The 25,881-nt window shown below is 31.1% G+C and overlaps 1 protein-coding gene across 6 annotated transcripts in view; it reads left to right on the top strand.

Moving 5' to 3' along the window:
* LOC134712491 (disks large homolog 2-like) overlaps positions 1-25,881 on the top strand; it is a 104,786-nt gene that overhangs the window by 8,854 nt on the left and 70,051 nt on the right. For 4 of the 6 annotated variants that reach the window (XM_063574091.1, XM_063574088.1, XM_063574089.1 and 1 more), the window contains exons 5-6: positions 20,493-20,525; positions 24,688-24,723. In XM_063574091.1, coding sequence (XP_063430161.1) covers positions 20,493-20,525; positions 24,688-24,723 — 69 coding nt within the window. Of the gene's footprint in view, positions 1-20,492; positions 20,526-24,252; positions 24,309-24,687; positions 24,724-25,881 lie in introns of those variants that run through there. The other 2 variants (XM_063574090.1, XM_063574092.1) reach the window with 2 other exon arrangements.

Raw genomic sequence — 25,881 nt, 5'->3', positions numbered from 1 at the left:
GGTCACAAATAAATTATTTTTTTCTCCAAAAACTGGAAACAAACTTTTTTTCCAAAAAAAATCCATAGCCCCCCCAGAAAATCAAATGGTTGCTGCTTAAAATATTATGAAATATACCAGGCTAGAATTGTTTTACATTGTCTTATCGGGGCTTTTATAGCTAACTATGTGCGGTATGGGCTTTGCTCATTGTTGAAGGCCGTACAGTGACTTATAATTGTAAATGTTTGTGTCATTTTGGTCTTTTGTGGATAGTTGTCTCATTGGCAATCATACCACATCTTCTTTTTTATATAGTCTCTATGGATCGCCCCACCCCTTGTCATTTGAGAATGATCTTTTTTCTTGAAAATGGTTGAGATCCCCTTTAAACCATACATATACTGTATTTTTTTTTAATAATGTCAAATTGATTTGAATGAAATATACTGGGCTAGACTCTGGGTTTACCCCCTCCCCTGCCATTTGCGAATGTTCTCATATTTTGTAAACGGCCTAGATCCCCACCCCTAAACCATATATATTCTTGTATGGGAAAATAAAACAAACCCAATGAAATATAGGGGAAGTCCCTTGGGGGGGGGGGGTCTGGTCTGGATCACCACCCCTTAACCACATAATATTCCTGTTCGTCATTTCAAGAAGATTTGAATGACAAACAGGGTCAATCCCTAGAAGTTACCTACATGTATGCATTTCACTTTACTAGACCAAACCAATTTGTACTTGAACTTGCTCAATGTCAGGTGACCATGGGAATGACAAATTATTGGAGCTTTGTTTGAGAGACCTCCTAACAGCATCCTGTTACAATTATTTTTATCTGCTGAGAGACCACCTTTACATATTATATTGATCAGTGTTTCAGCAAACAACAGAATTGTCTATTCAGTATTATTTTCCTCTCACATGAATCACTTCTTAATTACATGGCATATCTGTTTTCCTATGAAGTTACACATCTATAATTCTTACCCCAGATGCTTAGCCACATAAAGCATTAACCTTTTATTTAAAATATAGATAGTCTTTGTTTCTACAGAAGTGAGAAGAACATTGGAAGTCAGTATGTTCTGACTTATAAAAGTCGGAATGAAACGCGCGTCTGGCGTACTAAATTACAATCCTGGTACTTTTGATAACTATTCTGACTTTAATTTAATAAGACTCAGAATGATCTGAAGATACTGACTTGTTTTTAATGTTTAGAGTATTTTAGAAAATGAATGCTCTTGTCATGCTAGTACCATAAGAATCCCTGACAAGATTTTGTTCCCAAAAAATATATATTAAAAATAACAAGTGTACAATTGAACATAAATTACAAAGTTATAAATGTTGCTAAAAAATCCATTTAAAAACACACAATAAATAGTTGTCATTCAACTTTGACAGTGAAAATATTATGTATTATATGTACCGCTTCTTGAAGGACAACAAAGTCACCAAACTTAGTCTGATTTTCTAAGTATTTTCTCCTCAACATTTTTTTAAAACATAACATAATTTGACCTGTTTAAGTCAGTTTACAGAAGAAAAAAAATCCGATCAAACTAGGTTTCTTCATCTTAGCCCCCCCTTTTTTCTCCTTATCTGAATCTGCTACTGTTGAGTTAATTAATTGATATATTTTTTTAAGAAACAATTCAGTCAAATGGTTTTTGGAATAATGTTTTTTACAACCAAAACATAACAGAAAAATAGTCGTGAAAATACAGAAATAAAATACATTTTTAAGATATATAATTTGATGAAATTTGTTAACAAAATACATTTGAATATAAAATATACCAAAAACATTTTTTATAGTCCTCATTATTGTGACTTGAGGGGACCTTATTTCGTCATTCTTTTATCTGGTTTCCCATACATTTTAAAATCAATATGAAAATCCTAGACTTAAAAGTGGAAATAAGTTTAGTTTTGACTGACTCTTTGAAGTCAGAACATGATTTGACCTGTTAAAGTCAGTTTACAGAGATAAATTAAATCCAATGAAAACTAGGTCTTCTTCTTCTAAAAGCCCCTTTTCTGAATCTGCTACTGTTGAGTTAATTGATAAGTTTATTAGAAACAATTCAGTCAAATGGTTTAAAATAATATATTTTACAATCAAAAGATCCATGTGTTAACTTAACAGAAAAGAAAGATCATGAAAATACAGAAATATGATAAAATTTAAAGATGATTTGATGAAATTTGTAAACAAAATATATTTGAATACTTTACTATTGGGTGTCTTTTATCTGATTTTCCCATACATTCTTAAATGCATATGACAATGCCAGACTAAAAAGTTGTAATAATTAGCTAAAGTGAAGTTTTTGACTGACTCTTTGAAGTCAGAACATAATTTGACCAGTTTAAAACAGAATAAAATTGAGAATGGAAATGGGGAATGTGTCAAAGAGACAACAACCCGACCAAATAAAAAAACCAACAGCAGAAGGTCACCAACAGGTCTTCAATGTAGCGAGCAATTCCTTTTCTGTACATTTTAAATCAATATGAAAAACTAGACTTAAAATGAAATAAGTTTAAGTTTAGTTGGGACGGACTCTTTGAAGTCAGACCACGATTTGACCTGTTAAAGTCAGTTGACAGGAAAAAAATGTCCAATCAAAACTAGGTCTTCTTCCTTTGATATCTGAATCTGCTACTGTTGAGTTAATTAATTCATATTTTTTTTAAGAAACAATTCAGTCAAATGGTTTTTAAAATAATGCTTTTTTAAAACCAAAAGTTCCAAATCTTAATTAAACAGAAAAAAAGTCATGAAAATACAGAAATAATTAATATTATACACTATTTTTTTTTTTAGATATTTTGATGAAAATCTTTAGAAATCAAAATGCATTTGAATATTGAATATATCAAATTAAAATGTTCCATACATTTTTAAATCAATATGAAAATCCTGGACTTAAAAGTTGAAATTAGTTTAGTTTTGACAGACTCTTTGAAGTCAGAACATGATTTGACCTGATAAAGTCAGTTTACAGGGGGGGGGGGGGAATCCAATCAAACTAGGTTTCTTCATCTTAGCATCCCCCTTTTCCTTTATCTGAATCTGCTACTGTTGATTTAAATTAATTGATAAAAAAAAATTAAGAAACAATTCAGTCAAATGGTTTTTAGAATATATTTTTTTACAACTTTAAGATCTATATGTCATGTATGTAAAAAAGTCATGAAAAGGCAGAAATAGAATAAATTTTTAAGATATTAATTTGATATAATTTGTTAGCAAAATACATTTAAATATAAAATATACCAAAAACATTTTTTATAGTCCTCATTATTGTGACTTAAGGGGAGCTTATTTCGTCAGTCTTTTATCTGGTTTCCCATACATTTTAAAATCAATATGAAAATCCTAGACTTAAAAGTGGAAATAAGTTTAGTTTTGACTGACTCTTTGAAGTCAGAACATGATTTGACCTGTTAAAGTCAGTTTACAGAGATAAATTTAATCCAATGAAAACTAGGTCTTCTTCTTCTAAACCCCCCCTTTTCTGAATCTGCTACTGTTGAGTTAACTGATAAGTTTATTAGAAACAATTCAGTCAAATGGTTTAAAATAATATATTTTACAACCAAAAGTTCAATGTGTTAAATTAACATAGGGAAGGTCATGAAAATACAGAAATATAATAAAATTTCAAGATGATTTGATGAAATTTGTAAACAAAAATATTTAAATATAAAATATACCAAAGACATTTTTTTATAGTCCTTGTTATTGTGACTTTATTATTGGGTGTCTTTTATCTGATTTTCCAATACATTCTTAAATGCATATGACAATGCCAGACTAAAAAGTTGTAATAATTAGCTAAAGTGAAGTTTTTGACTGACTCTTTGAAGTCAGAACATAATTTGACCAGTTTAAAACAAAATTATACATTTAAATATTGAATATACAAAATAAACTTTTTTATAGTCCTCATTATTGTGCCGTATGGGGACCTTATTTCCTCTGTCTTTTCTGTACATTTTAAATCAATATGAAAAAACTAGACTATAAAGTTGAAATAAGTTTAGTTGGGACTGACTCTTTGAAGTCAGAACATGATTTGACCTGTTAAAGTCAGTTGACAGGGAAAAAATGTCCAATCAAAACTAGGTCTTCTTCCTTTAAGCCCCCTCCATATCTGAATCTGCTACTGTAGAGTTAATTAATTCATAAATTTTTTTAAGAAACAATTCAGTCAAATGGTTTTTAAAATAAAGTTTTTTTTTAAACCAAAAGTTTCAAATGTTAGTTGAAGAGAAAAAAAGTCATGAAAATACAGAAATATAATAAATTTTTAAGATAATTTGAAGAAATTTGTTAACAAAATATATTTGAATATTAAATACTAGTATACCAATGCAAATACACTTTTTTATAGTCCACATTTTTGTGACTTTATTATTGGGTGTCTTTTATCTGAGTTTCTTATACATTTTTAAATGCATATGACAATCCCAGACTTAAAGTTGCAATACTTAATTAAAGTATAGTATTTTACTGACTCCTTGAAGTCAGAACATAATGCGACTTGTTCAAGTCAGTTTGCACAACAGGATTTACCTCAATGAAATATTAAGATATCAAAAATATACCAAATAAACTTTTATATAGTTCTTACAATTGTGACTTAATATTTGTGATTTTTTTTCCTACTTGTATCCATACATTCTAACTATAACATCACAATCATGATAATGCCTGACTTTTACAGAACTTTGCAAGCCATTTAGTTTTTGACGGACTCTTTTAAGTCAGAACATGATTTGACCTGTTCAAGTCAGTTTGAAGAACAAAATTTCCAATCAAAGCTAAGTGTTCTTCCTCTTAGTCTTAGCCCCCTTCTGAATCTGCCACTGTTGAGTTTATTTATTAATAAGTTTTTTAAGAAACAATTAAATCAAATGGTCATTTATCTTAGAGGATCTTGCATGTAGTTTATGTGTCTTTTATCTGACTTTTCCATACATAACATTAATATCATACATGTATGGCAATGCCTGACTTAAAAATTTCCATAAACTTAGTTTTTGACTGATTTTTTTAAGTAAGAACATGATTTGACCTGTTTAAGTCAATTTGTCTGAACATGCCCATTTGACCTGTTTAAGTCAATTTGTCTGAACATGATTTGACCTGTTCAAGTCAGATTGCAGAACAAATTTTCCAATCAAAGCTAGGTGTACAATGAGTTCCTTTAAGTCATGCTTCTACATCTGCCATCTGTGAATTTATTATTTGATAAATGTTTAGAAACAATTAAGTGAAATGGTTATTTATTTTAGGGGATCTTACATACATTTCCTATGTTCTGACGTTCCCATACTTTCATTTGATATCATATGTCAGTGCACCACTCTAAAAATTGCAATAAAATTAGTTTTGGACTGACTTGTTTAAAAGAAAATGCATTTAAATATTGAATATATACCAAATAATTTGTTTTATAGTCCTCATTGTGACTTGAGGGGACCTTATTTCCTCTGTGCTATATATCTGGCTTTCCCATACATTTTTAAATCAATATGACAGATCTAGACTTGGTTGAAATAAGTTTAGTTTTGACTGACTTTTTTAAGTCAGAACATAGTGTGACTTGTTTGAGTCAGTTAGCACAGCAGTATTTACCTCAATGAAATATTAAAATAATAAATGTTTTGCTCTTGATAAATTTAGCTTAAAGTGGATGAGAATAAATCCTTTATTTTTCCTTGGAAGATTCAAGGTATTGTCATGGTACTAGTAAATGTATCCAATATTGTATTTTGTAAATCTTTTGATAATGACAGAAAATTGCATGATCCATTTTTTCTCCTCTGGTTTTTGTTTGTATTTTGAAATGATTGAATTTGATGAGATAGATATTTTATGTTAAGATTCTGGTATTAGAAGAAGGTTTGATGAGCCCCACTTTTTAAACTCTTTGATTGGAAACTAGTAATCATTATCATGATTATACTTTTATGGAGATTGGTAACAAAGTGGTAGTAATGACTGCTTCAAGTCAGAACAAAAAATGACCTCTCTAAGTCAAAATGCCTCAAAAAGGGACATAAATCTTATTAGAATATGAAGATATTAAGTCACAATATTTTGTGCAAAAGCTGACCTGTGGAAGTCATTTTATGATAAATTAAAGTCTGACATAAACTGACCTGTACAAGTCATATTCTGTTGAGTGCAAGAAGGGAGACAACACTTACATCAAATTATATCTGACCTATGGAAGTCATTTTATTCTGACTTGTTTATGTCAGAGCTCTGACTGTTTATATGATCTGAACTTTTCAGAGTTTAAACTAACACTAATGTTCTTAACTACCCTTACCTCCAATGAAGGGTTACCACAGATTTCAATGTAAACAATATGCACATGTCTATTTACTGGTAACGTTCCCAAGTTATGTCTCTATGAAATGGAACACAGAGAGCACAACTGGGAACCAGTATGTAAACAAAATTTATTTTCTATGCATATTCAAGATCTCCTTAAAAGAGGCGTTGTTTGAGAAACAGCTGTATATACAAAGTGCAACCTATACAACCATTTATTCAAATAGAAAACTCTTTAAAATAAGTTTTTCTCACATTAATACTCATTTATCAGAATTATAACCTGAAAGAAATCACTGTGTATACTCTTAAGTTTTGTTTTACTGTACATTTTATACCCCAGCTGTATTTACTAAGTGTAATGTTACCTTAAAATCATTTTCATAAGACTGAAAAAATTTTGGATTGTATACCTGTAATGGTATGATGTTGTCTTTGTTGCCCGAAGACACATTTGGTTTCCGGACAATAACTTTAATTCATGTGAATGGATCTCTTTGAAATTTGACAAGAATGTTAAATACCACAAAACGAAGGTTGGGATTGCTTTTGGGGATAATGGTCCCACCAGTTTAGGAATAAGGGCCCAAAAGGGCCCCAAAACAAACATTTTTCTACTTTCAGGAACAAAAACTTGTGTCTAAGTTCGCAATGTGTAATACCACAATTAAAAGGTTTGGATTCTTTTTGGGGTCTTTGGTGTCAACAATTTAGGAATCAAGGGCCCAAAAGGGGCCAAAAATATACATTTTGTAGTTTCTGGACAATACCTTGTGTGTAAGTGTATGGATCTCTCTGACATTGTACCACAAAGTTCCATATCACTTAAAGAAGGCTGTGGTTGAGTTTGATGGTTATTGTCTTATTCATGCAGGAATGAGGGGCCATAAAAGGGCCATACACAATTTTTTCAAATTTCAAACTTTTGAAGTTTCAAGAAGAAATCTTAAATTGCACAGTATTGCACAATAGATTTGTAAGATCTTGACATTTGTGTTGTGTCAGAAACCTATATTATGTCAATAATTTGATCACAATCAAAACTCAGACAGTATTAAGCTGGTAAACAACTGACTTCATACAAGATTAGAGCAGCACTAAAATGGTTCTAAATCGTGAAGGGTTGGTTAAAAATATATTAAACCTGTATAACACTGAGCTTAGCTCAATCATTGATAGGCATGCACCATTAAAATCGATACATCATAATGCGTCCTAAAACTGAGTGGTATACAGACAAACTCCGCTTAGCTATGATAGACCGTCAAAAAGCAGAACAACGAATGGGGAAATTGAATTTGACAGTTCATCGTCAAATATTTCACGATACCTGTCTGAAAGCAAGCAGGCTTCTCCTTAAATCCTAGAAGGACTATTTTTCAACAAAAATATCTGAGATAGAACATGATCAAAAGCAATTGCATTGTTTGACAAATGACTTAATGGGCAATAGGCGAGAAAACATACTACCTTCGCATAAAGATGAAAAAGTTCTGGCTGACAAATTTTGTGAAATTTATGTTTGAAAAATAAGTGCCATTCATGACAATCTCACGGCTAAGAATGATGCAGCAAATTACAACCGTGATACAATGAGAGCTGATATAAAATTCAAAGGTGAATCATTAAGATCGTTATCGCCAGTTTCAAATGACGAACTTTGTAAAATTATCTTGGCTGCTTCAACAGAGTCTTGAAAACTTGATTCGTAAATCCATCAAAACCATATGAACTTATTACAAGTGGAAACCATAAAACAACAGATCATAAAAAAATTGCTAAGACGTTCAATAATTATTTCACCTCTTGTGTTGAAAAATTAAGGCATAGCAGGGCACCAAGCAACTCAAATTTTACTACTCTGACAAACTATGTACAAATGAATTTCCTGAAAAAAGGCATAATAAATTCATCATTCCTCCAGTAAAAGTTTCAGAACTATTTGCTGAAATAACTAAACTAGATGTTAAGACATCTTCTGGTTCTGGCAATATAGGTCCAAAGATTTTAAAACTGAGTGCGTATGGGGATGTCTAGAAGTCTTATTTAGTTCTTCTGGCATTATTGTCCCAAGGTCCTGTGTTGGCAATGTACCTTTGCTTTTCCCATCTACGGCATCATTTGGCATAGATCTATAATTTGTTGTAAAAAGGAAATCTTCAGAAACCACTTGGCTAAAAGACTGACATGTAGATCATATTATTGTCCAGCCTTCGAAAAAGCGAGACATAGCGATCCTACATTTATTTCTTCTGGCATTATTGTCCCAAGGTCCACCTGACCTTGACCTTATTTCATTGATCAGTTATCAAGGTTAAAGTCAAGCAATTAGGTCCATTTCTCAAATACTATAAGAAGTAGGTCAACATGGTTAATGAAATGGTTGAAATGGGTACATGCCATTCTGACTGGTATTATTAGTTACATAGTGTGCTAGTGACCTAATACGGTATATATGGGGTCAGGAAACTCCATATGGGGTGAGAGCAAAGCTTGAATCCCCATATGGAATATACTGACTTCATATATACTGTATTACGTCACTAGCACACTATGTAACGAATTTATCTTACCGACTACTGGTATCTGAATGTGTGAAATTAAGGCAAGTGATTCTCAAAATGAGCAAGTCTTCCATTCTGTTATATAGCATTAAGAAATAACTTCCATTGATCCTTCAAAAACAGATGCCAACAAAAACGACTTGTAAGGTTTAAATGTGTTTTATGAATTTATTTCAATCTTAATCATCAATTTCTTTGTCTGTTGAAACTTTTAAGTTTTTTCTCACTATATCTACCGTTTTGCTTTTATAAAGGGATATAACACCATTACTAACCGTGTATGAAATAAGCCTCTCCCCCTTCTTACCTAATATGGATATAAAGGGACGTATAACTCCACTACTAACTGTGTATGAGATAAGCCCCGCCTCCCTACTAACCTAATATCAAATATACACGGATTGCATGCGGACGCTTTTAACCAATCATATTCCTGGAAATGTAAAGGAGGTAAGATAAAATCTGATCTTGACCTCAGTTTCATGATTCATTGCTTTTCTACCTGTATTCTTGATAAGATTGATCCAGTCTGCCTATATAGAATTATTTGTTTCATCTTTGCAACTGGCATTCTTTTCAATAACTACACATGCTGAGTATATGTGCAATGTGCAAAACTGATATTTTTATGATATTTTTACGATAGTAGAGGGGCATTATGTTTGCTGGTCTGTAGTGCTTTAGGTTTAAGTTTTTGGTCAGGGTAGTTTTTGATGAGGTTGAAATCCAATCAACTCTTAACTTAGTACACATGTTCCCCATGATATGATCTGTCTAATTTAATTGCCAAATTAGATTTTTGACTCCAACTTAACGGTCCACTGAACATAGAAATGATAGTGCAAGGAGGCATCCTTCTTGTTAATGATTTAAAATGGGGTTTTGTAGCCTGCGGAAAGTAAGCCATAGGTTTTGCTTTTAGAGTTGAGACGAGGTAGGTGTCAACAAATTGTTGCTTAATTAAATCAGTGTAATAGAAACTACCTGTGATTGATCAATGATAGTATCTATTTATTCAAATTACTATCGGTACATATCAGTTTGAGGCTAATTTTGAGACCCTGCCCTCTATTTCATAGTCTGGCGACTTTCAATTAATAATCAATTTTTATTATTAAATTTTCATGTTTAATCAGTTTGCTAGAAAGTACTTGTGATAGATCAAGGATATTTCCTACATGATGGTCCAGAGATTGAAATAAAAGCAATTTTCGATGTCAATTTTTTTCTGATCAAATCAGTGCAGATCAATGATATTTTCCCTTATTAATTTTCATTACAATTAATTGCATATCAGTTTTTAAAAACAAATTATTCAGGTTTAGAAATGTCAGAACAAAAATACCTAATTTTTATTCTCATCTTGAAATCAATAGCTTATGCCCCTTTTAAAAAAATCCATTGAAGTTTTAGAATCCAATTTTTTTTTATCAGAATATCAGAATATACTCTTATTGTACAGACAACAGATAAACTAAAAAGAAGATGTAAAATAAAAAAATGATTTATTGAAAATCAACCAATTTTCTTAGAATGAAATCTGAGTTCATCATTATATCATGAAACAGACAGTTTAATGGCCACAGCTATTATCTTTTCTATTGAGTAAATGGTTTCCCAGCACTAATGACTGGTTCTGATGATTGAAACTGCATTGAATGTTCTGCCATATTACACGGAAAGAACATAAATTTATACTAAAGCTGTTCAAATTATAACTATTCAAACAAGTGGAAAGCTTTATTTGTGAAGTATGAATTGAGAAAAAAGATATTCAGGAATACAGTAAATTGTAATATATTTTTTTTAAATTAAGTATGAAGAAAATGTAAGTACTCCTGCCCAATCCTGCCTGTAGTTGTGATTGCAATGGCCTTTCCTTTATAACATATACTATGTATACCCTCCATACTTTTGTATTACTGCTACAGCTGTCAGATCTATGTTGACTGCAGTGACATCAATCTTGCAAATCATGGTCCATAAATGCTTTCCAAAAGTTGAGAAATCTGTGCAAAGTAGCCTTCCTTTGGTTGTATAGGGAGTTATTTAGTGGTGAATGATTTAGGACCCATGTATTTTTATCTATTATCCTAAATGCATGCATTGTTAGTTCAGAAACAAAAAGCAGAAATTTAGAAGACTTGGCAAAACCATTTATAATTCCTAAGCTGAGTAAGCAATACAATGAAGACAAATTTATTTCCATTCAGCATTGTTGGGTTGCTGTAATTATGAGACGATTTAATCACATTAAATCCTGTATAAAGATGTAATTGCAATAAAACCATGTCTTTAAGTGTACAAATCTGTAAATCCCAACCCCCCCACCCCATCTCAATATAGGTGATGTCACTGTACTCGGTGCTATAAAAAACTGCTTAAAGTTTCCTTTTATATTAACTAGGCTTTCACATGGTACTCTATAGTATATATTTTAGCAGTTGATCAAAGTAAACAAGGTTTTTGTATTTCTCATACAATAGTTAAAACTAAGAAAAAACAATCACAGATATCTGTTATAAATATTTTATGACTAACTGTCTTTCTTCAGCTATTTTTTTTCCACAAAATGAAGAAATAATTGTTAATAAAAGGAAAGGCAAGTATAGCCAAGAAAGTATTGGATTGAGTTATAATGGTAATATTAACGGCAAGTTCAGAATAGAATGATTTACTAGTGGGATGACAGTTCACCGAACTTTAATATTTAACAAATCATAGTCTACAAATTCTAATCAGGAATTTTGTTCATTGCTTGGATTGTGGAATTTCTTTAGTTATTGTCATTTGAAAAAATGAAAAATTATCTTTTGCCTCATTTATGCAGAATTTAATGATGTTTGCTCAGTTTCCTTTTGTTTTCCTGAAAAAAAAACTTGTTTGAAAATGGATTTATTTGAAATTTATTTGGAATTTCCAACATTTGACAGTTATTCTTTTCATGAGAATGTCTTCTTTTCTGATGAGTTTGTATAAATTTCATGGCAGGAAATATTGGAAAATTGACAATATGAATATTGTTACATCAGTTTCTGGACATGTAATTAATACAGAAAGCTATTAGATCCTATGACTATCAAATATGCTGTTCTAGGACACTAAGTTTGTTAATACCCTGACTAAATGAAGACTTGAAAGACAATTAACGCAATGTTTTTTGTAGTTTTTACAATGTATATGGATTTGCAATTGGATTTTTCCTTACTGTGTGATGGAATGGAGTGTCATTGAGACTCCAAGCTATTAATTAAAATGAAGGATAGCTCAGATTCAAAGAATGCAAAGTACCTTGGATCAATCTTTTCTTTCTGGGTGTTCCGTTCCAGAAACAAAGGACGATCTGTTAGCTTTAAGAAGTATGTAGATACAATTATGTATGATTATGAGGATGGTACAGTAAATTACATATTGGTAAGTCTAAGTGGATATGTATTGTAGTCGTAAGATCACTTTATTATTTGTTTGATAGAAGTCATTTTATTTAACTGCCTTTTAATAAAACAACAAAGACAACAACACCCTTCAATTACCGCATGGTAAGAGTTTATTATAGTCAACATGTTTTGCCTTTTGTTAGGACTTTTTTACAATTCGAAATAAGCTTTCATTTTTAGCGCAATTGGCACTTTGGGTAATGTGAGCTATTGTAACTGCTGGACATGTACATCTGTTGTTTTTGTCTGTCATCATATTTTTCTGTTGCCATTAACTGTCACAATAACCTTCTCATAAACACTATTCAGCTTTTTATTTGTTTCTTGCCATCAATACACTTTATCACTATTTGTTTGCCATTACTGGACATCACAAAAGTATCTGTAAACTTTTGACGTCATAATAGAAAATATGATACCACAATGGAAAAGGAATGGTTGTATATGAAGTCAAAAGTTCAAGCGGATCAGATTCACAGGTCAAGCCGAACAGATTTCCAAATAGTGATATGGTTTATCAACAGGACTACTATGGCTAAAAAAAATATAATGGTACAATGCATTGATTGTCTTGTATCTTGAAAACCAAATTAAAAAAAGGAAATCTGAAGGCGTAGAAATGTCCCTAACGTCAGTTTCTACCTACTTCCTGTTTTCCATCAAAATTATCAGAATTTTCCCTACAAAGATATTGACTTTGTCATTGCTTTATTAGGGGGTACCCATTTAGTATTTTAAAGTCCTCATTAACCGCTGATTACTGTTTATTGAAACTAAAAATGCTATTATGAACCCTTTGATTTATTTATATATAAGAATTGTTTTTGGGGTTACCCTTACAAAACCATTGCTTTGTATGGTGTTACCAATTTGTATCCACAAATCCTTCTTAACTCTTATATTGAAACTTTCTCACAATCTATCATTTAATGTTATTGTGCACCTATCATATTTTGTATTTTATCCCAATCATAATGACATTCTCACAGTTTTCCTCATCAAATGATGTGCACACTTCAGTACTAATTTATATCCCTTTCTCTTAAACACCTTATCAGAATTTAATGAAATTTTCTCAGAATCCTCGCTATATAATGGCATAAGGCACATTCTATTTGATTTTAAACTCAATTATTTTAAGGTTTCTTATATTACACAATCATATACTTTTGCAAGGGAGTATCATTTTGTGATTATTACTCATAGTACCTTCACAGTTATTTCATGATGAGCATGCAAGATAGATTTTTCTTTCTAGTCTATTAATATTAATATTAAGAATATAATCTTGCTGGTCATTGCTGATGGCTTTGCTTTGTGCTCCGTACATTCATCTGTTGCATGTCTGTTTAAAGAAAAGGATCTCATAATATCTCTGTGTGAAATAAATCAATTATAATATTCTTGTCATTTTTCTGTCATCTAAATGCTAACTCATTATTTAATTTGTTGGAGATTTTCCTAGAAAATGTCTAAAATCTTTTATAATATTTATAAAGTCGATTATTTCCATTTATGGTACAAAGCATTATAGAAAATGTCCTGAAAAAGAGTGGTGATGTCATGATCAATTCTTTAAACCCTCACTTACTGAACATTGCTGAAGGATGTTTTGATAATCAAAGTAAACTAAGATTTGGTATGATATATTTATTTTGATTTAAGCTCCTGTCTCATACAGCTAACCTTTTCATGCTTTTGATTTAAAAAAATGTTATTTGAATGATAATTTCAAATAAAGGTATTTAAATTGGTCTATTGTCTCTTTTCTTGAACAATTTTCTTCACGTTTTCTAGTTATTAAGATATGTACACAAGAAGGCTAATAGTTGAACACATCTCTGAAATGTTTGGTCCCAGAGTATTGACTGTGTTATAAATATATGAGCTCTACTCACAGTTTTCTCATCATATAAACATTTATTTTGAGAAAAAGGGTTTATGTTTACGAGTAAGTGATAATTTGAATAAAAAAGAGAAATTGCAGGCTAAGTACTAACATTTTCAAACATTAGTAGAAATTGAGTTTTGTGCATAAAAGCTGTAAAGGAAATAGAGATTAAGGTGCATGAAGTCACACAGATATTAAGAGACATATCTCTGATTGCCTTAAAAGCAGCTGAAAGTAAAATGATTAATGAAGAAGTATTGGTTTCTAATGGATAATCCATAGTGATATGTAATGGTTTTAAAATATCTGTCTTTTTCAAAAAGATGATGTTGTTTTGCATAAAATGGCTCACAGAAGATACCAAATGTTAAGCTTGTACTAGTTATTGTAGCTTATGGTTCTCTCTTAAATAAACTTTATCACCTTGCATCTTCAACATTTGGTGACCACATTTAGAGTAGTTGCATCTCCTAGACTTCCGAAACACATGATGGATGAGAATGTTTGTATTGATAGGTCAATATTTGATATTGATGATAGTTTTAATGTGCCATGCAGCAAGGATGTAAGTGTCCATAATGGCAAGTTCCTTTGAGGTGTCGAAAATATGACAGAAAAGCCATTTGTTTTTAATCCATTATCAACAATCAATACCTTGGATGACAAACTTCATCCTGACTGTAGACAGAAAGTGTCAACTGATTTTTCATGTGTCAAAAAGTTATCTAATTGTTACATATCTACCTTCATTAAAGCCTATTGAAACTTTGAGGCTATGGAGATTCTAAAGTTATAAAGGCGTGAATGAAAATGAAATGAAATAGAGTGAAGTGTCAAGATGAATATGACTACTTTAAAAGAAAAAACCCAGATCATACACAGTGATGGTATTAAACTACAAACAGCTGCTTTTATAAAAATAAGCACAAAGACGTCCTTTGAAAAATCCCAAAACATACCAATGTATTAACCAATCAAAAGAGAATTGTACTTCCTAAAGTAACTGAAAGGCTTACAAGTCCTTGCATAGTTCACAGCCAGTTTTAATTCCTTTCAACCAAAGTATTTGACAGAATTAGACAAAAATATATATTGTCATTTGATTCTACAAAATTGCAAATGGTAGAGTTTCTTTTGAGTTGATATGGACTCTTGATTTTAAGGAAAGTGACATAAACATACAGACTTTTTTTCGAGGGGAAGGGAGGGAGGTCTGAAGATGCATTTAGGGGAGATTAACTGATAGCAACTATTTTAAAATATGCACTTAAATTTCCAGCCTTTTTCATAATTACTGAAACAAAAAATCATGAAGTAGATGTTGAAATGGCTACATACACTTTTTTAATGCAATTTTTGTGTTCTTCTGAAAATTGTTGCAACATACCCTCTGGGTTTTAGTGGATTTAATTATTTAAGAAGTTTTAATAATGTACAAGACCAAAAGACAGGAAAATTGCTTTTTATACTTGAAAATTGAGTTTCAACATATGCTGTCATTCCCATCTGAAACCTCATTGCTTAATATTGGATTGTCTGACTCTTAAGTATATGAAGACAGTCGTTAGAAGGCTATGATTAAGTGTTAAAAGGATCTGTAATTGACTCAAATAGAACCAAAGTTGACAACATGATTTCTGAGAGGTAATATAAGACCTATTGTATGGAGATCACAATTGGGTTATCATTGTCTGTAAGAATAGCCAATGTCATTAAATGGACAATTCTGTAATCTTTGAAGTGACAGTGGAACTATACCTTGTAGGACAAGTTTGTGAAAGGAATAGGGTCTTTTCTTTAGGGAATAAATTTATATTCCTATTTCCACTGTATTGAGTAGCAGCTATATGTAACACAGATTTTATTGAGATATGTGACACCATGTATTAGGTTTGATTTTACACAAGGCTTCTAATCAGGCTGTGTTAAGTCTGTTTGATTACTTCTTGAAACCATTGAAACCAAAAGTTGATTTTTTTCACAAATTTCCTAGACTTTTAATGATTAAAGTTAGTGATACAGGCCCTTTTAAATCTGTATGGTGATCTCTAGATGTCTGTTTTATAGATAACTTGTTGATCATTTATATCATTGATACCAATATCTACCCACATCTCCTTTAAATCATTTTTTTCCCTACCGAAACAGTTGCTTGCTGAATGATTTATCCAAATAGTTTGATTGGACATAAGTCACATAACATATAATTTTATTGAATGATTTAGAAGAGGACAGCAATGCTATTTTGTTTATGTGTGCATTTAAATGGAGCAGTAGTGATTTGTATATTTGTAGTGATTTTGTTATTCCCTGTAGCTCATTTCAATAGTTCAGTCCACTACATGTCCCTGTAATTTAATCATACTCCTACAGCTCATCTATTCTTGTGGAAGTTTTACATGTCCAATTATAGTTAGGGTTAGATAATCAGATTTGGCAGCAATCAAAACATTTTTTGTTATTATCAATTGTCTATCAATCATCTCTTGTTAGATTGCAGATCTGGGATTTAGTTTACACACATAGATTTGTTGATCTACTGGGACCATGGTCAGCAGTTGTTATTGGTTCACAACATCTATGTTTTTGACAGTAAACATATACTGGTATATAAAAAGATTAGCAGGCCAAAAATTATTATTAAAAAGCAATTTTGCTTTTAGCTGATTTGGTTAACTAGAATTTTGAAACAAAAATACAACAAACATAGAAGTATAGCGATGAAATGAAATACAAGTTTTCACATTGATATGGTATTTCAATTTTTTTATGTTTTACCTGTCCATACTTCCCAAAGTTGGTTTCCGTTCTCTAACTCTAGTTTGCCTCAACCAAATGTTATAAAACTTATATATACCGCACATTACCACAAAACAAAGGGGAAGTTTGAGTTTTGGTGGAGTTATGCCTCTTAACAAATGGAAAAATGCTGAAATTTGTTTCCGTTCTATTAGTAAACTTATGTTTGCCTTTATCAAATGCAATGAACTTTATACACAATGCTTATTACCACAAAATACATATCAAGTTTGAATTTTGGGGGTGTCACTTTTATTGTTCAATAAATATGCCCCTTTACAAATGGAAATATTGCTGAATTTTCAGTTTCTGTTTTGCCTCAACCAAATGTTATGAAACTTATACAAGATACTTATACCACAAAACTCAAATCAATTACAAATTTGGGTCGTGTCTCTTTTACCTTTCTTCAGTTATGTCCCTTATAACTTTATATGATTTGTATCATCTGTGTCTGGGACACATTCCCCATTTATTTGTACTTGAAACATTTATTTCTTTAGAACTGTATGTAACTCTATGAATAATAACTAAAAGAGTTATTTTTATGATATTGAAATTGTAGAAGCACATCATTACAGTTGACACTGTAACTGTATTCTTCATCAATAGTGAAGTTTTTTAGTTGACTTAATTTTGTCCCTTGATAATACTACTACCAGTATGTTCACAAATGTAATAAGTTATTGTGTTGTTCTATTTGTACAAGACCAGTGAAATACTTTTTAGAACTATTCCCATGAGCATAATTTGATTGCTGAAGTTATAGGATCAATTTCCTTTTTTTCGCCCAGTTACATGGCTCAATAATTTGATCAATGGATAGGTTTGAGATTTTTTGGTTTGTTATGGTACTAAAAATCATTAGTTAAAGATTTTGACTAAGGTTTTTTTTCTCAGTAGAACTTGTTAATTTTTAACCTTTGATTGTGTTGCATATCCAAGCACTTGTTGATATTGATTGAAAAAGAACCAGAAAAAATATGAAATAAAACCCAAATGAAATGGAACATTAACTTTTTGACAGAATTTCATGTAAACAGTTTAAGCTGGTTACTTTTTCTTTGAAGTAGCAAACTGGCCCTTAACAATGATGAATACTAGTTCAGTTATAAATGAACTGTAATTTAAAAAAAAAAACACAAGATTTAACTATAGGTTGCTGTACACCTCTAGCTTAAGTGAAAGTCATGTTGACTATTATTTGTCGTACAGTTATTGACAATAACATTCTGGTTATATTTTTTGAAACTTGACTTTGACACAGGAACTACCTCTCATTCAGTTCAGCCTCTCAGGAGCACTTTGAAGATGATATCTGCTAAAAATGGGGAAAATGTATGAATTTATTTTTATCTCAGATTACATAGTGAAATGTTAATCTTTTAACACATGATTTAATGTTAAAGGTGGCATGTGTAATATTCCAACTGTCCAATATACAAGTAGCAAATGTTGGTTCCCATCTATGTTGATTCATCTATGATCCGACCAAGTTCCTAAACAGACTGAAACAAAACATTAGCAGAAACTACCCTCTTGCAGAGTATTTAATGTTGAACATATACTTCTGAATACTTAAAGGTATCTACCGATATTCTTAAATGACCAATCAAAATCTAAATTCCAAAAAAAAGTTGTCAACCATACTCAAAGACAGTTCTCAAGCAAATGAATATTTTTACTTGTATGCTTTATTACACAATACGGTGTGACCAGTGTGTCATAATTGTTACGGGAAAAGTTACTTTATACGATACAATAACATTACACCTTTATATAATGATTCACGTAACAGTAATGGAAAATTCCTTTTAGTATCCTAATATCTTTTATATCTAGTATTATAAACACTGGTAATTAAAAAGAAAAATTAGCCATAATTTGCTTGACATTGACATTTTAAGTTTCAGCTAACTCAAAACAAATCAAATATAGAATTACTATTTATGTTGTTTTCCTGCAGCTTGTACAAAGATATATAATGTGCTTCTTTCACACTTCTGTCGTTTAAGAATTTCTAGATAGAAATTAAAGGCAATGAATGTTGACAACATTTCACACATCTTGTTGTAATGTCCTAATATTGTAGTCTTATCTACATTATGATTTTGTTTTAATAGGGTCTATGTGGAATGGGATTTTTTTAACAATTGAGTTATTAGTCCATTACTTCTGTGAACAGTTTTTCTTGTGCAAGATTCTGTAATTATTTATAAATGCACTGACTTCTTCTTGTCTGTATTCAGTTTTATGATAGTTACACAGAAATATCAAATTTTACTTTTGATGCATCATGTACAAGCTCTTTATGATGGGAAATAACCAAGTCCATCCTTACAATGTTTTCATTAATGTAAACTTTGTAAACTTCTTTTTTCTACATTTGCCTTTTTAAAACTTTTGTTCAGGTAAGAGCATGCTTAAAATTTCTTTTTTTTTCTTTCAATTTTTAAAGTTTTTCTTTTATGTTGTCTCATAATTTAATTAAATGTACATTAATTTTGCTATTTTCATGATATTTTCCTTTCCTTTTGAAGTGTTATTATTATTTAAAATGATATTATTTATGCATGTTTAATTGTGTCAGGAAATGTTGAGGTAATTGTTATTTTAGCTTTTTATTCATCACAACCATTACGTTAATGTTTGCTCTTGGTCAGCATGAAAAACCGAATTTGACAAAATTTAAATGTTCAAAATGTCTCTTTTGCAAATAATCCCCCCAAACCCCCTTACACCAGGAATGGGGTATTAAATAAGTTGCTATCTATCTGTGTGTTAGATTTTCTTTTAAAGCTATTGTATGTGTGAAAACTTTCCAATTCCAAATATGCTTTTGAAAAAACTGCAAATATGTATAAGTTAGGTAGATATTTAGATGGAGAGGATACAGGATGACGTTACTCATACATTCAGAGAGGGAAAGGGGAGTGTATGATTTCGGTCTCATCTGTTGCTGAAGGCGAGACCATTGTTGCTTTTCTGGTGGCATCTTTGACAATTGTCAATTGTTTTTTGCTGGTCAGTTGATAGGAACTACATGTGATAAATCAAGTTATTTTTTGTAAATTTGCATTAATATCTGCATAAAAATTGTTTGACATTTTTGACATTGTTTCTATTTTGATCCCGGTGTCACTATGTCATAAGCAGTTTTCAATGTATCTACTCAAGTTTGTTTGATAGGAACTACTTGAGATAGATCAATTGTATTTTCTGTAAATTTTGCATTGCTCTCAATTTATCTCAGTTTGTCGACTATTTTGAGGCCCTGCCCCTATGTCATGTTCCAGCAACTTTGAATCAATAAGTAATGTTGCTGTCCAATAGAAAATCGTTTGTAGAATTTTCTGTTGGTAGGCGAGATATAATTCAGTGTCCACATTTTGAGAATAAGTATCACTAAGGCATTTATTTGAGTTAAATAAAACGATTATCTTTTTTTCTTTCAGCCTCAAGGTTCAGATGCTGGTGATTCAGAATATGTAAGTTTTATAGATTATATGTTACACTTAAAGTTGTCATGTTACAAGGCAAATGTTTTTGGCCACTAGAATGCACCTTATTGCTATTCCTGGCTGACCCGAGAATCTGTGCCACTTGAAATATTGATGTCATATAACAATCCCTTTTCCATTGTGGCGTCAGATATTTTGTTTTATGACATCAAAATTTTACGGATCCTGTGTGATGTCTAGTAATGGCAGACAAATAGTTAAAGGTTTCATTGTTTGATGTTGAAATATTTTTTGTAGTGGATAATTTTAAATGCTAATACTGATCAACATTTGAAAATCAGGTCATGATCTCTATTTATTTTAATATATTAGAGACTTGGTTATTATGCATTCACAATTTTGCAAAGTGAAAAATTCAATTTCATTTTGAACTAGTCTTTTTAATTAAAAAAGAAGACTATCTTGAAATATTTGAATTGCAACTAAATGGTTAAAAATTTGACAAATGCACGAGGTGATACTATTCCAAGGGAGTTAACTCAAAATAAGACCAAGTTTACTAACATTGCCAACTGCATATTAACATATGCAGTGCTTAAAAAAATACTTTTATCTCTAAAAGACTTTTTTGTTTGTTTTTTGTTTGCATAGTAGGGTTGTTTTGTTAATTGAGGTATACCCTACACATTTATATCTATATCAAGTATTTTGATACAAAAAGATATGTGAAGAGACATTTAACAATAATGTTTATACATTAGAGAAAATACAAGGATCAATAGGGTATTTTTTATATTGCAATCTAGGCCATTTTGAGTGCATTAATTAATACATTTTTTGTATAGTCTGAATTCCTATCTAGTTCTTTGTAAATTCTAAATGTTATTTGTAAATTATTAGGGCCTCGCCTTAAGGCGGGTCACCCTATAGTGATCAGTCTGTCCGTCCGTCTGTCCGTCCGTAACACTTTTGTGTCCGCTCCATATCTAGAGAACCATTATGATTTCATACTTTATACTTTACATGTGTATTAACCACCACCACCAGAGGGTGTGTCATGATGTATGTACAACTTCCTAGGTCAAAGGTCAAGGTAAAAAAACTGGTTTCAGTTGACAACCCCGTGTCCTGTGGTGAAGATCGTGTCCGCTCCATATCTAGATAACCCTTATGATTTCAAAGTTTATACTTGACATGTGTATTAACCACCACCAGAGGGTGTGTCATGATGTATGTACAACTTCCTAGGTCAAAGGTCTGTCTGTCTGTTGGTCTGAACATCGCTAACAAATTTGATCCACACTATATTTTGAGAGGAAAGCTGTTATTATTTCATACTTTATACCTGACAAACATTTTCAACTTAACATATATATTAACCAACACCAGAGAATGTGTCATAATGTATGCATCCTAGGTCAAAGGTCAGTCCGTCGGTCTGTCCATCCGTTCGTTGTTCTTAACAAATTGTGTCCGCTCTACCTCTCGAGAACCGTTAATATTTCATACTTTATACTTGGTGGATCATAATATATTGAAAGCATAATTCTAAAAATATGTGACAAATATCAATTGGGCAGCACCTTTAAACATATTGTTCAAACATCAATCCATATATCCAGAAGTCACCTTAGAGTAGTCAACAATAAGTTCACATCATGCAGTCAAATCACTATTATACTATGAAAGTAAGTTGAGAATATTTATCAGTTTTAACTTAAAATCTTAGAATAAAATCACAAATGAGACTATATGTAATAACTTCAAATAATGCTTCATATCAGATTATCCATACAACTTATTTACCCCACGTTATTGACAGCGGGGCCCACAGAGATGGCTCCCATCTCAATGATATCTAGTTCACTTAAACAGTTTAAATGAACCTAACTTCATGAATGATTCTCAATGGGAAAACAATTATGTAACAAACAAATTCTTTGATAGCTTTCCTACTTGGTAGGATCTGTTTTTATGGTTGTTTGTCAGCAAAGTCAAATACTATACAGTAATTTTGAAATGTTTGACTGATATGTTTTTCTAGAGTTATAGAACTTTGACCATTTTTGGCTTTTTGAAGTAATGATATATATTGAATACTGCACTGAGCCCATATTCTTGCAAGTTTCCATACTAAATAAAATTGTTTGTCATATTATGTAGTCTACCACTCTATATCCCCATTATGGTTTTCAATTTTTGCTAGGGTTATATCCCTGTTCTAGGAAGGGGGTTATATTGCATCTGTCTGTCAGTCAGACTGATTGTCCAAGAAATATATCCTTTACAAACAAATGTCAAATGTATATTACACCAATACTACTGAACGAAATGACTTTATGCAGTAAGCAGTACACCAGTGATGAGTTGTTAAGGACAACACTTTATTTTCATTTTCTTAGCAATTTTCAAAATGTTAAAAATTCCATGAAATTGGAAACAGATATTGGGGAAAACTATAATACCATTGATAAAAATTAGGGATGATTAAAACTGTGTATTCATATACACAACCATGTCTTCATAGCAAGCTATTACTTTTTCTTATGAATAAACATAATAGGGAATGTGTCAAAGAGACAATAACTTGACCAAAGAACACTGAGAAAACCCAAAGCCACACAAGAACTTACCACACCCACAGGTTAGCTCCAGCTAGGGCCTTAACAAATAAGTATACTAGTCCAGTGAAATGAAACCTCCCATTTAACTCTTTGACATACCATTCAACCAAAATAAAAGATAACAAAAAGGCAATTAGTTCCATTTTTTCCCCAAAGTTGGTCCTAATGTATGCAAAAAGCGTCTATTTTGAAGTTTTTTCATTCTTCATGTGGACCTGGATGTCCCAGTAATGCATCCAACTGTAGTTTGCATGTAGGGTGAACCCAATTGAACACATATATAACAACAGTTGTTAGGTCAGAGTGATACTGATCTGGGTACATTAGTCTAAAGAAGGTCATTTGCACCATAATTCAAAATTTTCTGATTTTTTCTGATTATGTACTTAAACTAGACCTGCAACCGGAAGTAGTAATAGCCTAGATGTATTTTGATAATAAACAAAATCAGTAGTAATATGTCTTCTGGTTTACACTACTTGTCAAAGTTTCAGGCCTCATAACGTCATGTTTCAGACCATGGAAGCCCACCCCTCCAAAAACCCAATTTTGTCTCATCGTAAGGGTTAATAGAAAATCTGTAGAAAAGCAAAATATTCTTATTTTCAGAATTTTCATTTGATTTGTAAATATAAGCATCAGCCTTACATTGAAAAAAAGTATTTTGCCATAATCAACTCATACCAACATGTTGATAAAAAATCGAATATTCGAAGACTGAAAACTTTAATATGCATTTTAATGTAACTTTAGGAGTCATTGTATTCAAGTCCCCACTGTGTTTTTTAAATCCCTAAGTTTATACTGTGTTACTGCATATTTAATATGAAAGTTCCTACAATTTTACTTTCAAACATTAACATTACATGTAAGATGAAAGTAAGTCAGTGCAGTAATTGAAAACTGTTGATCTATATTCTCTTGTAAATACCATTTAGTTACCAAACTACCGATGTTTAGTCAATATCTTTGTCTATGATATCCTAGCAATAATATTGAATTTCCCTTTCAATTTTTATTTTGACATTTGGTTATATAAATGATGAGATTTCTGAGAGGTAATTTGAGTATAACACTGCCAGTACTAGTGGGGTTTGTTTGTTGATTATTACTGCCATGTTGTTTATAGCTGTCTTACTAGAATGGAGGTTATATCAGATGGAGAAGAAATACGTATAACTGAAGGGTAAAGTCTTGTCAATTATTTCTCGTCTTTGTCTAAGATGTTAATCTATCTAAATAAGAAGCAGCTTTTTAAAAAAAAATATTTTAGAAATTTTTGAAATTTTACACTTGTAAAGTTTGAACAGCTTGAAAAAGTGATTTTGAAACTGAAATTTTGATTAGATAGGCCATGTTTATTGAATAACAGTTAAAGTTTTGTGCCTTTATCTTTTCGGAAGATGTTCGAGAATGTTTACTTTTTTTTTTGGTTATTCAGCACCTACTTTATGCTTGTCATTAATTTTATTAATGCAGCATTTATCTTTTGGGTGGTACTTATCTTTCTCCTCAAATTCAGTTTATGATTTACACGAGATAGGACCATCTGATTTTACTTGCAGTTGCAGCTTATTAAAGGAATATGCCGCCTGTCAAAAGTAGGTTGTGACCTTTATTGCCAATCTATACATTTTGCATCAATTTTGTAAAATTAATTGACTTTATATCTTGTCTAAAAATTTATGATAAAAACTTGCATGTCAGCAATTCTTCATTGACATTGTTCTGAACATTTATCAACAGCAATATATCTTGGTTGCTATATGTATAAATGACAAAAATATTGATCGGTCATTTCAGTCCTATATATGTTCTTGCAGTCTTCTAATGGATGATCCTTTCCAAGAATGAATATTTTTACTTACATGCATGGTTGTTGAATCTTTATGCCTTTGAGGAAAACACTTCTTGCATTGTAGAGTGAAATTCTGATTTAAAACCTATCTCTCAGTTTCTACACATAGTTTTCTGATCTGTTTAATTCATGTTTAATTAAATACTCTTATATTGAACTAAAACTTGTTCTTATATGATCTATGCTTTTGAAAACTTTGTTAGGGTACACAAGTTTCTTATGCTCTGCAAAATGTATGGTAGATATAAGTTATTATTTAGTAACAGATGTTACTATCAATAAAGTACATACTTCGTGTAATAATGGTACTAAATGTACTTATATTTAGAACTATGACTGTCTTGATGCAGACAATGTTCTACCAGTTATAAATAAACACAATGTATTGTTATGGTCTATTGGAAGGTATGAAAATAATCAACCTTTTATACAACTCATGTATACTGAAAACACACATCTATCTATCATGGAATCCATGGTTATATTTATATATTGAAAGATTTCTGAGATCTTTAGAACATGGTTTATTGTTAAGAGTTGTTACATGGTTTATTTTTGGAATGATCAAGAGAAAAAGATTCTCAAACAAACAGAAATATTTAGTTTTGCCACCTGACAAATCCATTACCTAAGTCAAGATCAATACCATCCAATACATTTAGCATATTATCTAGGAAATAACTTTCATGTGGCTTTTTTCCTCACATTATTGTCATTACATAATGTTTTATTTCAGTTATTTTAATTTTGAAAGTAAAATAATGGAGTAAAAAACGAACATCTGAAATCAAAATACAATTCTAATGTGATTTGTTTGTTTGTTTTTCTGTCAATGATTATTGTGCATCAGTACTGAATAGTCAATAATAATGTAGTATTGTGAAGAATGAGCTGCCTTATT

This window comes from Mytilus trossulus, chromosome 3, assembly GCF_036588685.1.
Source record: "Mytilus trossulus isolate FHL-02 chromosome 3, PNRI_Mtr1.1.1.hap1, whole genome shotgun sequence".
In the NCBI taxonomy this organism is placed as follows: Eukaryota; Metazoa; Mollusca; class Bivalvia; order Mytilida; family Mytilidae; genus Mytilus; species Mytilus trossulus.
This window is presented reverse-complemented; position numbering and strand designations above follow the sequence as displayed.